The sequence below is a fragment of the Colletotrichum higginsianum genome, chromosome 9, assembly GCF_001672515.1.
Source record: "Colletotrichum higginsianum IMI 349063 chromosome 9, whole genome shotgun sequence".
NCBI classification, from domain to species: domain Eukaryota; kingdom Fungi; phylum Ascomycota; class Sordariomycetes; order Glomerellales; family Glomerellaceae; genus Colletotrichum; species Colletotrichum higginsianum.
In genome coordinates, this window is record NC_030961.1 from 333,075 (window position 1) to 348,081 (window position 15,007).

Genomic DNA, 15,007 nt, shown 5'->3' on the forward strand with positions numbered 1-15,007 from the left:
CCTGCTGGAGCGTGGATCTAGGCGACCCTACCCAAAGAAACGTGTTAACTATTCTAATACAACTTCATTTTTTGACAACAACATCGAGAATTCATGGCGATCTCAACCAGTTCTTCGGTCCGTGGTCCTATATCCTTCTCACATCGTTCGTTTCCAGAGAGCCAAACCTGCAAGCCGCCAGATGCTCATCACAAAAGTCCTCACAGGATGCCCGCCACGGACTGAACGACCGGGTACTTGGGAAACGCAGGTCCGTAAACCTAACGCGTTGGTACAGATACTGGTTAGCAAAGAGGATCAAAAGCGGCCAGGGGAGCGGAAAATATCCAGTGCCAGAGTCAAACACGTACCGACTGGCAGCGAGAGTTGTACTCCCCCCTCGATCCGGGAATGGCAGACAGCTCGTCGCCAGGGACGCCGAGTTTGACCAAAGCGCCGGACTCTGGCGAGGCCTTCGCCCATCCCGCAGGCCCGGCGGCCGGGTCCTTGATCCAGCCGACGAACCAGTCATGGATGGAATCGGCCAGGGCCTGCTGCGCCTCGGTGACGCCGGCGAGGGAAGCGAAGCACTCGTTGCCGCCGTGGAAGATGGGCACCTCGGTCCCGTGCGTGGGCGCCGTGCCGGGGACCCCGACGACGTTGTCGTACGCCCCAAAGAAGCGGTACACCCAGGTGTCCTGCACGGCGCTGCGCAGGTCCAGGAGGTAGTCGACGGCGCAGTTGAACCGGGCGTCGCCGTACTGGGCGCCGCTCCGGAGGGGCTCGGACCCGAAGTCGGAGGCGTTGTACGCCTCCAGCAGCACTTCGTCCTCGATGTGCGCGCTGTCGGCGTTGAATGTTTTGATCCACGAGCCGAAGTCGCCGTTCTCGGCGCCGTACACGAGGCTGAAGATGGTGCCCTCGCCGTCCGAGGTGCCCGTCAGCAGCGGCACGTGGGACGCGTACTGCCCGGCCGCGAGACGCGCGGCGTAGTCGGCGTGCCGCGTGATGTTGTCGATGACGGGCGTGAACCAGGTGTTGGAGGTGGAGTTGAAGTTGGCCGTCTGGAACGCGTACACGTCCACCTCGCGGAGACAGTCCAGCTGGCCGCCCTCGCCGGCCTGGGGGCATCCGACCTCGGCGGCGACGGCGTCGAGGGCCTCGTTGACGGGCGCGAAGGCCGGGCCGGACATGGCGTTGGCGCTCATCTGCACCGCGCCCTTGAGCCACGAGTCCGGGTGGTTCCAGAGATAGTGGTCCACGTGCACGCCACCGGACGAGTGGCCGCCGAACACGACGTGCTCCGGGTTGCCCCCGAACGCGTGGATGTTCTCGCGGACCCAGTCGAGGGCCTTTTCGACGTCCAGGATGCCGAAGTTCTGCGACCCTCCCGCGCTACCGCCCGCCTCCTTGGCCAGCTCCGCCGAGTAGGGGGACGCGAAGACGCTCTCGCGGGTGTTGAAGTTGACGTAGACGACACCCTTGCGGGCGAAGTTGGAGCCCTGGATCTGCGGGTTGCTGTTGGACCCCGTGACCATTGCACCGCCGTACATGTAGACGAAGACGGGCAGATTCTCCCCGGCCGAGGGCGCCCAGATGTTGAGGTTCAGGCAGTCCTCGCCCTGCTGGCTGAAGAGGTCGCCCGAGATGGCCTGGGGGCACGTCGGGCCGTAGGACGTCGCGGCGAACGTCCGGTTCGACCTGGGGAGGTCCTGCGGCGCCCGCCACCGGTTCCCGCCGCCCGTCGTGCCGGCGAAGGGCACGCCCAGGAAGACGGAGTTGCAGCTGGCATCGCGGAACCCTCTGATGGTTCCTTGGGGGAGGACGGCGCTCGGGACTGCTGCCCGCGTCGAGTTGGCGCTGCTGCTGCTGCTGCATGAACTTGCGGCCGCCACCATAGGGGACAAGCAGGCCGCGGCCAGGGCGATTCCTGCTGCAGTCGGAAACATGTTGACGATGCCCATGATGTACCCCGTCGAGAACCTTTGATGAGATGCAGAAAAATGAAGATTCAGCTGAGAGGGAAACCCCCCCCCCCCCAAGGTTAACAGAGAGAGGATGCCCCCTTTCTTCAAAGTGGAGTGTCTTTGCAAAATACGACCTCAAGCCCCCGTCCGCCCCATATCGCGCCCCCCGCTGAAGACCGCGTTCTTATCGCACAGGGCAACTGATCATCACGAATGCGACGTGACGGTAGATCGTTCCCCCGCAATGGAATTATGCTTATTTGTAAGTTGCGGCCGACACAGTGACTTGCTTGTAAGAGCTGGCAGAGCTGGCTTATCCCAGATACTCGATCTCTCTGTGGCGAGGATCACAGGAGGGAAGAAGGTGTTGCCGTCAAATTGTGTTGTTATGATGGACGAGATACCCTAGATCCACTTGGGAGCCCTGCCCACCCAAGCGAGATTGTCTTGACTTGACCATATCTATGTAGTTTTGACAACCACCCCCATGAATAACGCTGTCAGCGTATCGTGTTGAGAGACGCTCTCGAGAACCAATGGGAAGGCCGGGTTTCGGATTCCATTAAAGCAAACACCCTCGCTCTGTATCCATTATGTTAGGCATTGGGGACGCAAAGGGGCAAGCCTTGAAAAAGTCTGATGCAACGAGTTTCTTGGTTAAAACCCTGGCTTATGAACGCCTAGTAACGGGCACTGTTGTTGACAAGAGCGAGCAACAGGAATAACACCGGGCCGGACCCCGTGTCTCCACCTGTTCCGACGCCTAGAACGGCCGACCGGAGGGGCCGGCCCGGCCTTTGCCGGTTCGGTGCCATTGGGGAATCGGGCCCTGCTACATCTTGATTGTGAATGAATCATCAAATTCATTAGCCGCCCTCTTGGTCGAATTGCCCCGATTCCCCTGGACCACGATGCTGCCTGGTAGCACGTAACCCCGCTGATTGGCGACAAGCCTGATGTCGTTCTTTACGAAATCCACCGAATAATGCGTGTGGCCGAACACCCACGTCTTGACACCTGTCCAATCTCCGTGATCCAGTAGGTCAGTCGCAAACGCAGACGTCCAGGGATTTCTGGAATGCTCTGGCCGAGACGTTCCCTCGGTGCAGGGCGCATGGTGTGTCGCAACAAGGAGTCGTCTCGCAGGATTGCCGCCCTGCCGTTCCATCTGCTCGACTTGCTGGCGGAGCCATGCAGCTTCCTCGGCGTGGAGCTGGTTGTGTCTCTGCACGCTCCAATCGCTGATCTTTTTGAAGTCGGCGACCTTGGACTCGACCACGAGGTGTGCTGTCTCGGGGATCGCCGACCAGAGCGTGCAGCCAAGGATCGTCAGCGGAGAATCGGGATCGTCCCACCGGGTCTCGTGGAGGAGAACAAGCCGGTTGGAAAGCGAGGACTCCCCCGAGAGACGACGTGCCTCACTGACTCCAGAGTCGTAGTCCAAACCGTAGAACTCGTGATTCCCCAGCACTAAGAACACCTTCTGATATCGACAGGTTTGCGCCTCGAGGAATCGCAGGTATCCGTCATAGTCGGCCAGGCGCCCGACATCACCGCCCAAGAGGAGAAGTGGCGCGGATGCGGGAAACGAATAGGACGAGTACTGCTGTCCGACTTCGAGGTGTAGGTCCGAGAGGATTTGAATTCGAGCGCATGGGGATAAACGGAGGAGTTTGCTAACTCTCCGGGCAAACGCCGCCATTTGATATGTGTTGCCTCTGTACAGATCGTGTGTAGGGAGGTTGCAGAAGTAAGTTGGCTTGCCTTGGCTCTCCCCTCCACTGTCGAGGTCATGTGACTATTCCACGGTCTGGCCGTGGCCGCAACAGGCTTTTGTGGCGTAGCAGATTTAGACCACATGAATAAACACTTACACACAGTGTTCCAAGTGGGCTGGCCGGGGTCTATTTTCTTTCGGTCTATGGATGACCCTTTTCTTTCCTCACTTACACCCCCGGCAGAAAAGGATGGCCGATCCAGACTATCTACTAAATCTCCTACGTGTTTTTCGTCGACACCTTGGCCGATGGCTTACGCCAACAGTCCCTGTGCTCAATGCATCGCCATGTCGAAGGCGAAGGGACTCGTCCGTGGCTTACATCATTGTCCAGCCTTGTCCGGTGGCATGATAACAAACCTTTAGCACCATGACGCAGATACGCATGCGAGATGGGGGGGAGGGGCACAACATGAGGCTCCGGCACTGCTGGTAAGGCTGCGAATCTCACCGAAATCTACACCGACTTGCGTGATTGGGTGTGTACTCAAGCCTTTCGTACGACCTTACCGGGAATTCTGTCACCTGATGCAGCATGTAACGGTTATATTTATAATTGCGTATAACTGGACTGTAAATTTCTGGTGCTCCAATTTTGCCAGTCATCGATCGTAATATTCACATACTTGAGCGTCAGAGAATAACTATAAAAACCAAGTCACCATCGTCTTGTGTCTCGTTTTGCAGAAATATATTACCAAAACTTAGCCTCTGCTAAGGAGAACATCAATCCAACATTCGTCTATCACTACTTTTTCAGATACAAAACCTGCAAGATTTGACGCTTCGCCAATTCTTTCAAAACAAGCCCAGCTCCGGCCCCAATCAATAAGCGCACAACCAACCCCCACGATGGCCTGCAAATACAGTCTCTGCAAGGACGCATCCGGGAACAGCACCCCGGGCCGGACCTGGTTCAAGTGCACCACCTGCGACGGGAAGGGAAAAGTCTGGTCGCACAACGGCTGCGGGAGCTGCTACGGTGACGGTTACTTTTCCAACGGCATGGGCAACCTGCGGTACCGCTGCCCAAAGAAATGCCCGGTCGACTTTACAAAGACTTGCCCTCAGTGCAACGGAAATTGTGGCGTGATGAATAAATGCCCATGCAAAGGAGGCTTTTGACAGACGGGCCCCCCATCCGTCAAAAGATGCGTGGACTCGACGCCTAGTCATGGCATAGCTAGAAAATGGAGGGTAGAATTTATTACAATCATCTATATTTACCCCATTCAATATACATTTTGAGTTCGTGACTTCCTATTGTCTTCCAGGAAATCATCGAACTCACTGGGAGCCTGGGTAGTCGATACCTCCGGATATACATCATCCAGATGGGACCGAATCACGAAAGAGACTGGCTGGAGCAGTCCTCGCGAATGTAGGATGTATATGTCAACTGCACCATCTATCTTGCTCTGTATTGAGGGCAATTCCCGGAGCAAAGCAACTTTAACGGGCCGGAAGCGAGGTTCTTGGGCCTCATCGAGCTTAACACGCAGAAACTCTTCGACGAAAAAATGCCCCCTTCGACCGCCACCGGTTTTGTTGTTCTGTCAAACTACTATAGAAACGCGCTGTACAAGCTACCCCTTGGATCCCGCGCGTGGGCTTTGAAAGAGAGGCTTCTTGAGTTGCGCGTCGTGGCATTTGGCGTCAGGGGGTTTCGCAGAGTACGAGAGCTGTCCCAATTTTTGACATTCTATTCCTGCTCTGACGTCGTGTCCATTCGCTGGTGTGCCTGATGGAACGTGTTGAGGCGGCCTCTTTACACCTCTATCCATGAAGTACTGGGTGTCTTGGTCTTCATGTACTTGTTCGAGGTCAAGGCAAAGGCTGACCGTAACCTCATATGGTTCACCTCAGCAACGTGAAAGCAGCGCATCCCTTTCCAAAACCGAATCATTCACCCTTTGGCGATCTTGTGTGCCCTTTCGTTTCTGGCAGCATCTGGGAACGGCCAGTACCCTCTTTCCAGTGTATTCCGACGCATCGACCGAGAATGGCAAGTATGTATTCGCGTACTCGGCATCATCATTGTCCGTCTCAATGATATTGATTTGCAGCACTTCCGGATCGACATCGTCATCGGAAACTAGATGATCGAACGTCACACCATAATAGTCAATTTCCCTAATTTGGAGAGACGGGTCTGTCAGCGTCAAGCAATCCAGTCAAGAGATTCGGTCTTACTCTAATATCTTTTCATCTAGTTTAACCCATCCCATGTACTCGTCCCGCACGACCATATCGCCAGGGATGTCAGGACGGACGTCTGTCCCAAAAATGTGCCGGAACGTCAGCGCTGCAAGGGCTGCACCGGCTGCCTGGGGAAACGGCCGTGAAACTAGGCTAATTTCCCATACCACAGACGGGAACAGCTTTTGGATCGATTCTAGCGGACCTTCGATCTGGACTCTGAGGGGCGACTCGATTCGCGGCGGATGCAGACGGCTAGCAGGGGTTCTGATGCAGGGTGGGATGTAGAGCTCGAGAGCCATGACGACACGTTTGTATCGATTGACCGTCTGGAATCTCGGTATACGCTACATGGGGAAGCCCACCATTGCGAAGGCTAGGAGGATGGTCTTGTACTCCAACTTGTAGGCATATGGCTGATTTAATTCGACCTTCCTCAGCGCATGCGACCCACACCCACACACACAGAGAGATTGTTTGCCTTGCCTAATCCTAATCGATATTCTTGACCCACGAGATGCGTTACAAGCCACTAAATTCTGCATGTACATACATGGTGTTTATTTTGGCCCTCCGCGCTGATTGGGCATTACCGACATTTGGATGGGGCTTCGGCATAAGCATTGGGGATGCCATGGCGGTGGCTCTGACGGAGAAGCAGCCTTTGATTACGGGCCAGATATGCCCGCGGGCGAAGCGTTGTTGAGGGCGCGTTTTATGACATTCAACATGCAGACACGTAGCCCATCTTGGGGGCGTCCACTGGCTCTGCCCAGAGTGAGGCTGCCAAATATGTCATACGGGACAAGTGCGATGCATTGGACCACAAATCGATGTAACTGTTGGTCGAGACTTGAGGAGGAGTAGTGCCAGGGAAAAAAGAAAAAGAACGCGGGTCCAAAGTGCGAACCCAATGCAGCAGCCGCAGTCAGACATCAGCACATCGATAGACTGCTCCGACTCCGGCGCCGGTCTGGTGGATCCGTTATCGGAGAGTGGGTCACGGGACCGGGCCGTCCGACTCGGCGAGGCAGGGACCCGCGGCCCCGGCGTGACAAGCCGAGAGGGGGGAGGAAAAGAGAAGATGAGGGGGTTCTTTCTCTCTCCACCAAGAGTAATTGAGGCTGGCTCATTTGTTGTGGAATTTGGGCCAGAAACTTACGACGGCAGCAGCAGCAGAGACGAGGACTTCTGGAGCGGACAGGGCGGTTGCATTGCGAGTGCACACATCTCGGCCCCCGTTCCATGCTCCATCTTTATTGTCTATTAATCGTGGCATGAATTACAATGTGCTGCAATCAGACATTACCGTCGATAGATTAAGGTGCAGGATGTCAAACATCCCTTTTCTCTACAGAAAGCAACAGGTGGCATGAAGCCGATGAAGCGTGGAGTGGGAACCCCCCCAGCCTCCTCCCATTCGAGGCTGTTGATGTCGAGTGTGGCCAAAATGCGTACAACACCACTTAGGACACTTCATCGCATTCACCTTGGCCGGCGGAGTAAGCCCCATGCCGATCGCCCGCGGTGACTCAATCGGCCGGTGAGCATTATCTGTCCTTCCCCCGAAATGATGGGTCGGTCAGCATTGTGCAGGGTGCTGGGGGAGTGCAGCCGGATCCATCTCGCATTCCCGGGGGTCAAAGGCGCGCCAGACAAAACCTCGCCCCTTCCTCCCCCCCCCCCCCCCCCCCCCCCCCCCCTCCCCCCGGTCACACCTCGAACCTCGAATCTCGAACTGCAAACCTCACCTCCCTGAACAGACGTTGACTGCCACCGTGTCCTCCGGGCCAGCCAGCCAGTAGAACCTTGCATTCAACACCTTCATAAAGCAACCCACTTGTTCAGCGTTGTTTTATATATAATCGCATACTCTCTCTCTCGCCTTGCTCCAGCGGTCAATTACCCTTCGGTTCCTCCTTACTGCACTATCAGACTTCTCCTCTCATCTCTCCTAAAACCGATATACATCATGGCATCATCCACCCTCGATGCGGTCCTCAAGAAGTACACCGCCGCCGGCGACGACACCAAAGACAAGGTCCTCGGCGCTGCCTTCATCGTCGTGAACAAAGATGGTACGCAGCACCGTCGTCCCCAGGCCCATGGCTCCGTTCCGAGCCCAAGTTTTCTGACCCAAAAGCAGGAATCCTGTACAGCGGCTCAGCAGGCCGCATCGACTTCGCCGCTGACGCGCGCTCCTGGGACATCGATACCTTCACCTACGTCGCCTCCATGACCAAGCTCATCACCTCCACTGCCGTCATGCAGCTCGTCGAACGGGGCCTTGTCGGCCTCGACGACGACATGCGGGCCGTGGTACCCCAGCTCGCACGCATGCAGATCCTCCGCGGCTTCGACGGGGATGAGCAGCCGATCCTCGAAGACAACGCTACGCCCATCACGCTGAGGTACGTCGAACGAGGATGACGCCCCAACCGCCGTTCGTCCCCACATCTGAACATCTCTACTGACACTCCCTGTGAAGGATGTTGCTCACGCACACGGTCGGTCTGGGCTACGACGTCGCCGACCCGGACCTCATGAAGTGGCACAAGGCCGTCGGCCGCACCGCGACGAACCTCGACGCCAACCTCGACGGTTTCACCACGCCCTTCAAGTTCACCCCCGGCGAGGGATGGTACTATGGTACGGCCGTCGATTGGGCGGGCCAGGCGCTCGAGCGCATCACCGGCAAGAGGCTCGGCGCTTACCTCTCGGAGAACATCTTCGCGCCCTGCGGCATGCGGGATACGGGGTTCTGGCCCAAAGAGCTGCCCCACGTCGCCGAGCGGACGGCGGCGTGGCAGCACCGCGGCGGCGACGGATCGTCCCTGGCCCCCGGCCCGGGTCCGCGCAACGTCGCCGAGGACGCCATCGATAGCGGCGGCGCGGGGCTGTGGACCACCGCCCAGGACTACGGCGCGTTCCTGCAGGCGCTCCTGAGCGGCGCCCTCGTCAGCAAGGAGACGTTGGGGGAGATGGCGGTGCCCCAGCTGGACGAGAAGCAGGCCAGGATGCTCAAGGAGGTCGCGGACTTATGGGGGTCTCTCGCGGTGGAGTTCTCGTCGGACATGGAGCTCAATCACAGCCTGGCCGGGTGCGTCAACATGAGCGACGCGCCGGGGAAGCGAGAGAAGGGCAGCCTGCAGTGGAGCGGCATGTGCAACAGCCACTGGTGGATGGACCACGAGACGGGCGTCGCGGGCGCGTTGATCGTGCAGTCTATTCCGCATGGCGACCCAGTTGTAAGCAGGCTGTATGATGAGCTGGAAAGGGCCGTGTACGGGGAGCTCCTCAGCCAGTAGAGGAGTAAGCATGTTTAGAGCAGAAAATTGCATAGAACGAACGGGCATGCATAGACTGGTCATGCACCACGGGGAAAACCCGTGGCGTGGGCAGAAGGAAAAAAGCTCTCTCTCATGCAGACTCGTCTGGCATCTCCATGGACTCGAGCACATTCATCAGAACCTTGCGGCACTGTCTTCGGTAGTGATACGCCATGAGCTGGTTCCGCGTCGCCGCGGCCTCGTCCATCTCGAACTCGGACTGGTCCAGTCGCTCGAGTTCCTGAAGGACCTTGTTTTGGATGATGGCGACGGTCTGGAACAGAACCGGCTGGAACGCCGCGGTGACATCACCCGTTAGCACCCTTCGCAGCCGCTCCAGGTCTGTATCAGGGCCGGCGCCCTCGGGGACAGGTAGCAATTCCTCGCGCTGTTCGGGGGTCGTCTGCGCCAGGACTAGCTCCCAGACCATGGTGTCCTGAACATGGCGAAAGGGGGGCAAGACCTTGGTCCCGTCAACATCGGAGAGCAGGCGCACAGATCTTGCCGCCACAGAGCTCGGATCGGCGACAGGCCGGAGGGAGATGAGGTAGTCTCTGGGTTTGGCGGCGGCGGCGGCGGCGCCTGCGCTCTCTTCGGCGGCGGGCTTCGCGCCCCCCCGCCTCTGGACGTGGACGTAGTCGTTGTGCAGGTGGGCCGACTCGGGGATGCAAAAGCCGTAGGCGAGCATCAGCTCGGCGTTGGTCTTGGTGGTGCCGTAGTTGTTGAAGACCTGAGCGCCGGGCACGTAGGGATGCAGTGTGCGCAAGGTGCACTTGTTCGTGTCGGCGTCGGCGTCCCAGGCAATAGCGGCCGTGGGCGCGTGGTTGCCAACGTCGAAGAGGGGCAGTAGCAGGGAGAAGTCGTCGATGGCGCACCCCTCAGGCAGCGAGAGGGTCGGCTGGCGGGCGGCGGGGATGACGAGGGATGGGCGGAAGCTGCGGCTGGTGAAGATGCAGTACGCCCAGTTGTAGAGGAGGCGTGTGTAGTCGTGGCGGGCGGGGTCGTCGGCGAAGGAGGCGATGGCGTGTTTGAACTCGGCCTTCAGACGGGACTTGATCTCGGCGACGGCGACGTGGACGTTGGTGTCCTCGAGCAGCTCGAGGTCGTCGGCGGGCCAGAGCGGCGGCAAGATCCAGGACTGGAGGTGGTGCGGCTGTGGAAGGGTCTTGATGTAGGGGTACCAAAAGGATTCCTTGCCGAGCAGGTACTGGTGGATAAGGAAGAAGCGGCCGATGACGTGAGGCGGGACGGAGGCGAGGAACGAGGGGGGGAAGGGGCTGGACGAAGGAGCGGCGCCTTCGTGATGGAAGCCTGGGCTGGGCGTGGAGGCGGCGTTGAGGTAAGACAGCGTCAGGTCCAAGGGACAGGTGACAATGGTCTCGCCCGGTTCGACGCCGGCGCCTTCGGGGGAGACACGGAACGAGTTGCCGGTGTTGGGGTCGTTGTAGACCTCGACCGACGGGTGGAGGGCGGCTCCGTGGCTTTTGGCCCAGCCGACTAGGTCTTCCATGGTTTGGGATGGAAGGACGGCGCCTGAACGAGGAGTGAAACAGATGGATGCGTCGGGAATGCGAGCGAAGGTGAGCCTAGATGCGCCTAGATGTCCGTCTTGTCCACGCCGAGGAATGTCGAAGGTGCGGTTGGAGAGATGGATGGATGAACGGATGGTAGGACGAATGGTTGGTTGGTTGGTTGGTTGGTTGGATAGTTATTTCTTCAATGCCGAACTCTCCATGATGTTAGCTCGTGCTTCCTTCGACGGGGGGTGTGGGAGGGCCTTGGCTCACGATAGGTTGCCGTCTTGCTGGTGGACGTTTAGATGTTTCCCGCTCGATTTCCAGCCACCAAGTCGAGAGAGGGAGGGGTGCGGGGTAGAAAAAGTTCAAGGTGAAGAAAACCAAGGTGAGGAATTGTGAAGGTGGGGTACTTCACCGAAGCTAAGTGTTCCTCTGGGCACCTACCTAGGTACCTAAGGTAGGTAGGTGCACCGGGGGTAGGGTACCTGTGTCTTTGGATACTTACGTCAGCAAGGGGAGAAGCAGCCGAGGACATCCGCACTTGGGGAAATCTAGCAAATCCATCAAGATGCCATCCGAGGCCGGTTTACTCAGCTAGCCGGTGCAAGCGATTATTCGAGTTCATCGTGCTGCTAGCCAAAGCTGCGCACACACAAGCTACCTCCATACACTCCCATCGGACTAGATCGATCCCCTGCAGGTTCCCCACAGCGGCGCGACGCAGGCCCATCCTTGTTGGCAGTTCGTCTAATCGGCGCCGGCCAAACCTTCGTCGACGACATTGCTCATGATATCCCGTCGTCATCACGTCTCGACAATGCACATGCTTCCTGTCCGACTTGTTAAGGGAAAAGGGGATTGCTAGAGATACTGTGCCTGGTTGAAGTGCAAAGGGGAACGGGCTCTCATACCTCACGCTATACCATATGGTCCATTGGCCGAGCTCATCGAATCAGACAGGCTTAAACGATGCCATGATTGTATCTGAGTCCTACCCAATACTTAGAGAAGAAATGCGACGTCCCCGTGCTCTAGGAACCACGGGATAATCATCGGTGGAGCCAAACAGACCGCAACGTCTCTCCCGTTTGCGGCCTGCTGAGCTGCGCTGCGCTGCGCTGCGCCGGGATCATCAACACCAACATCACTGCTCCGCCGGCGCCTCTTCGGATCCATTGCCGATGGCCAAAGACGCCGCTCCCTCCAGGGCGAACCCGAAGACGCGAGCATACCACCCCTGAGACCAATAACTCATCTCCAGGTTATGCGGCGCCCCGGGGATCACGCTGCCCTCGACGCGTCTACTCCCCGTGAAAGCCGCCGCGTACTCGCGCAAATCCTCGTCGCCGGTGAGCCAGAGGCCGTCCCGCCCCGCCAGCGCAACCAGGACGGGTGCCCGGATCTTGCCCGCGAATCTGTCCCGCCACGTGGCGAGCCACCTGCTGCGCATGTCGGCCATCTCCCGGTAAGGCATCGGCCGGTCGAGGCGGCTGGTTTGCGCCAGCACGTCCGGGTCAGCGGTCCCCGGCGGGAACATGAGCGCGTCCTTGATGTGGTACGGGAACGAAATGGTCCGCGGCGGCGGATCGTCCGGCGGTGTGAAGTCTTTGGTGCGGAGGTTGCTCACAGCGTTGCCGAAGCCCGAGATGGTGACGGCCGCGAGTGGGTAGGCCGGCGACGCCTCGCCACCGTGCAAGGCGGCCGCGACGCAGCCGCCCGGCGCGCCAAGCGAGTGGCAGTGCAGCGCAATCGAAGAGCATCCGTTGGGAACGCCGAACTCGTCCCAGAGCGCCGGCAAGATGGACCTGTGGAGGAAAATGCCCCATTCTTCGTGAAAGGACGAGGTCTCGGGGATCGTCTCGACGGGAGACGTGTCGATGTAGCCCGGGCGGTCTATGGCGACAAAGGGCACCCCCGTGGCGGCACTGACGTGGCGGGCGCTGTAGTCGTCAACGTCAAAGTACGCGCTCGAGAAGCAGCCGCCATGAAGTCCAACGAGGAGCGGGCGGTGAACCGGGCGGGTTCCGGTTCCGTCGGTGGCCGGCGGGATGCTGTGGAGGCCGGACACGGTCTTGCCGTCCGGAAGACTGAGCTTGAAGGCCTGCATTGTCGGACGGTTATCGTGCTTTCTGAAGCTTCCTCTGTGTGCAGAGTGCCGAGGGGGGTTCAAGTTCCAGAGAGGTAAGTCTCGTCTGACGTTGTTAGATGATCCTACCAGAACATCCCGAGTGAGGAGATGTGGCTTATCGGTCAGCCTCGGGGGTTCTCGGCTGCCGCTGACGAGCCCCGATGGCTGGTCTTCGGTCGTGATTCGATCGCAAGTGAGAACAGTGGGGATGGAAGAGACGCAGGGATCATCTTCGTCCCCCGACAAGGGTTATCTTCGCGGATGACGTTCCGGATCAGGGGATATATGCAATGCATCGGTTGCAAGTCAAGTTCGTTCCAACAAGCTGTTGTTGGTGTTTGCTTCAACGCTTGCTTCACGCCCACATTTATCTCGACTGTGTGCGGGGGCATTTGCAACATTCTCAGTCCTCCTTGACCTTCCTATTTAACAAACCCCGCTCGTGTTGAATGTCCTCAGAACTCCCACTGCTTCTCAAAATATAAATTGGTCGTGAGAAGATGGCGGAAGAACGCGCTGTATCAGCAGCCCCCGAAGTGTCTTCGCCGGCTCGGCCCCAAGCAGAGAACCCAAACCCGGCCGCCGCTGCTACTGCCGCTCCCACCGACACTCCCACCGGCGCCGACACCGTCACCACCACCGCCCCCCTGGATGGCCATCCTGCTCAGCAGGTCCAAGACGACGTTGACGCTCAGGATGGCCACCCTGCCCAACAGATCGAAGTCGACGACGATACCAGCCATGCGGAAGATGGTTATCAGACCGCCAGCGAGACTAGCTCGCGTGCATCTGCATCTCTGACCTCGAGCATCCGCGACTACAACTTCGAGAACAGGCGCCGCTATCACAAGTACAAGGAAGGGCAGTACCACTTCCCCAATGACGACCCCGAGCAGGAGCGCGAGGACATGAAGCACGCCATGGTCGTACATCTCTGCGGCGGCAGTCTTCATAGCGCGCCCCTCGAGAACCCGCAAAAGGTCCTCGACGTCGGCACCGGCACTGGCATTTGGGCCATCGACAGTGCGTATCTCCCTGCATTTCGCGGCCCTTGCTACCAGTATTATGTGTACCGAGACGCTGATTCCCTGAATGTGACTAGTGGGCGACGAGTACCCGGAGGCCGATATCATTGGCATCGATCTGAGTCCGATCCAACCCGACTTCGTCCCACCCAACGTGCAGTTCATCGTCGACGATGCCGAGGTCGAGTGGGTGTATCCGGATGACACGTTTGACTACGTACACCTCCGAAACATGGCCCCATCGATCAAGAAGTGGCCAGAGCTGTTCGCAGAAGCGTACCGGTGAGTCAGCCCGCCAGCTTGATATCAGAAACCCTCCCCCGCTGACCGAAACAGAGTCCTCAAGCCGGGCGGCTGGATCGAGATGCAGGAGATGCGCTGGGTGTACGGCTGCGACGACGGCACCATCGGCCCGGACTACGCGCCAGCGAAGATGGGGGCCAACATCAAAGAGGGCCTCGCGCGATTGGGCGTCGAGATGAACGCCGCCGAGAGCTACCCCACACGCGTCGAGAACGCCGGTTTTGTCAACCTCCAGCACGAGGTTAAGAAAGTCCCCGTCGGCCCATGGGCGAAGGACAATAACCTGAGAAAGATTGGCGATTACTGTCTGGCGGCGATATACGACGGCCTGCATGCCATCACCATAGGGCCCTTCACCAGAGGCCTGGGTTGGTCCCCAGTTGAGGTTGAGGTTTTTCTGATCCAAGTGCGCAAGGATTTGCTCAACCCTGCTATTCACGCACACGTTTACTTCCACTCTCTTTCGGCCCAGAAACCAGACGCACCCGAAAATGAGTAAGAGTCAAGAACTTGAGTAAGCCTATGGTTGAACTTAGACCCCAACGCAATGGAACGGTGGATTCTTTTCGGAAAACGCGCCAAAGAACTGGGCTGTTGAAGTTGGCTGTTGCAATCATCGGGACACACGCAAAGAAAGGCAACTTACAATAGTATCTGCGCAGTCCTATATTCTTCCATTTCTAGAGGTATGTTTCACAGAAGCATTCGCGGTGCTCCCAAACGTCCACCTCTCGGCTCAATGTAGATAGGTCTTGACATCTCGTAAGTCGTTACGGCGTATTC

General features: G+C 58.3%; 7 protein-coding genes across 7 annotated transcripts; 3 read left to right on the plus strand and 4 right to left on the minus strand.

The window, feature by feature from the left end:
* Positions 1-200: 200 nt before the first annotated feature.
* Positions 201-1,943, minus strand: CH63R_12357 (carboxylesterase; the record flags this gene model as incomplete). The annotated part of the gene is made up of 2 exons (XM_018307331.1): positions 201-260; positions 351-1,943. 2 exons carry the CDS (start codon positions 1,941-1,943, stop codon positions 201-203), a joined length of 1,653 nt encoding a protein of 550 aa, XP_018151748.1.
* An 835-nt stretch (positions 1,944-2,778) lies between these two features.
* On the minus strand, positions 2,779-3,648 carry CH63R_12358 (Ser/Thr protein phosphatase; the record flags this gene model as incomplete). The annotated part of the gene is made up of 1 exon (XM_018307332.1): positions 2,779-3,648. The coding sequence occupies one exon, from the start codon at positions 3,646-3,648 to the stop codon at positions 2,779-2,781; it is 870 nt and encodes a 289-aa protein (XP_018151749.1).
* Positions 3,649-4,575: 927 nt separating this feature from the next.
* On the plus strand, positions 4,576-4,848 carry CH63R_12359 (uncharacterized protein; the record flags this gene model as incomplete). Its single annotated transcript, XM_018307333.1, has 1 exon — positions 4,576-4,848. The coding sequence occupies one exon, from the start codon at positions 4,576-4,578 to the stop codon at positions 4,846-4,848; it is 273 nt and encodes a 90-aa protein (XP_018151750.1).
* Positions 4,849-7,894: 3,046 nt separating this feature from the next.
* On the plus strand, positions 7,895-9,230 carry CH63R_12360 (Beta-lactamase; the record flags this gene model as incomplete). Its single annotated transcript, XM_018307334.1, has 3 exons — positions 7,895-8,000; positions 8,069-8,333; positions 8,411-9,230. The coding sequence occupies 3 exons, from the start codon at positions 7,895-7,897 to the stop codon at positions 9,228-9,230; spliced, it is 1,191 nt and encodes a 396-aa protein (XP_018151751.1).
* A 112-nt stretch (positions 9,231-9,342) lies between these two features.
* Positions 9,343-10,761, minus strand: CH63R_12361 (SET domain-containing protein; the record flags this gene model as incomplete). Its single annotated transcript, XM_018307335.1, has 1 exon — positions 9,343-10,761. The coding sequence occupies one exon, from the start codon at positions 10,759-10,761 to the stop codon at positions 9,343-9,345; it is 1,419 nt and encodes a 472-aa protein (XP_018151752.1).
* A 1,151-nt stretch (positions 10,762-11,912) lies between these two features.
* CH63R_12362 (Alpha beta hydrolase fold protein) lies at positions 11,913-12,875 on the minus strand (the record flags this gene model as incomplete). The annotated part of the gene is made up of 1 exon (XM_018307336.1): positions 11,913-12,875. The coding sequence occupies one exon, from the start codon at positions 12,873-12,875 to the stop codon at positions 11,913-11,915; it is 963 nt and encodes a 320-aa protein (XP_018151753.1).
* A 521-nt stretch (positions 12,876-13,396) lies between these two features.
* Positions 13,397-14,723, plus strand: CH63R_12363 (TAM domain methyltransferase; the record flags this gene model as incomplete). The annotated part of the gene is made up of 3 exons (XM_018307337.1): positions 13,397-13,919; positions 13,999-14,203; positions 14,258-14,723. The coding sequence occupies 3 exons, from the start codon at positions 13,397-13,399 to the stop codon at positions 14,721-14,723; spliced, it is 1,194 nt and encodes a 397-aa protein (XP_018151754.1).
* Positions 14,724-15,007: the final 284 nt, after the last annotated feature.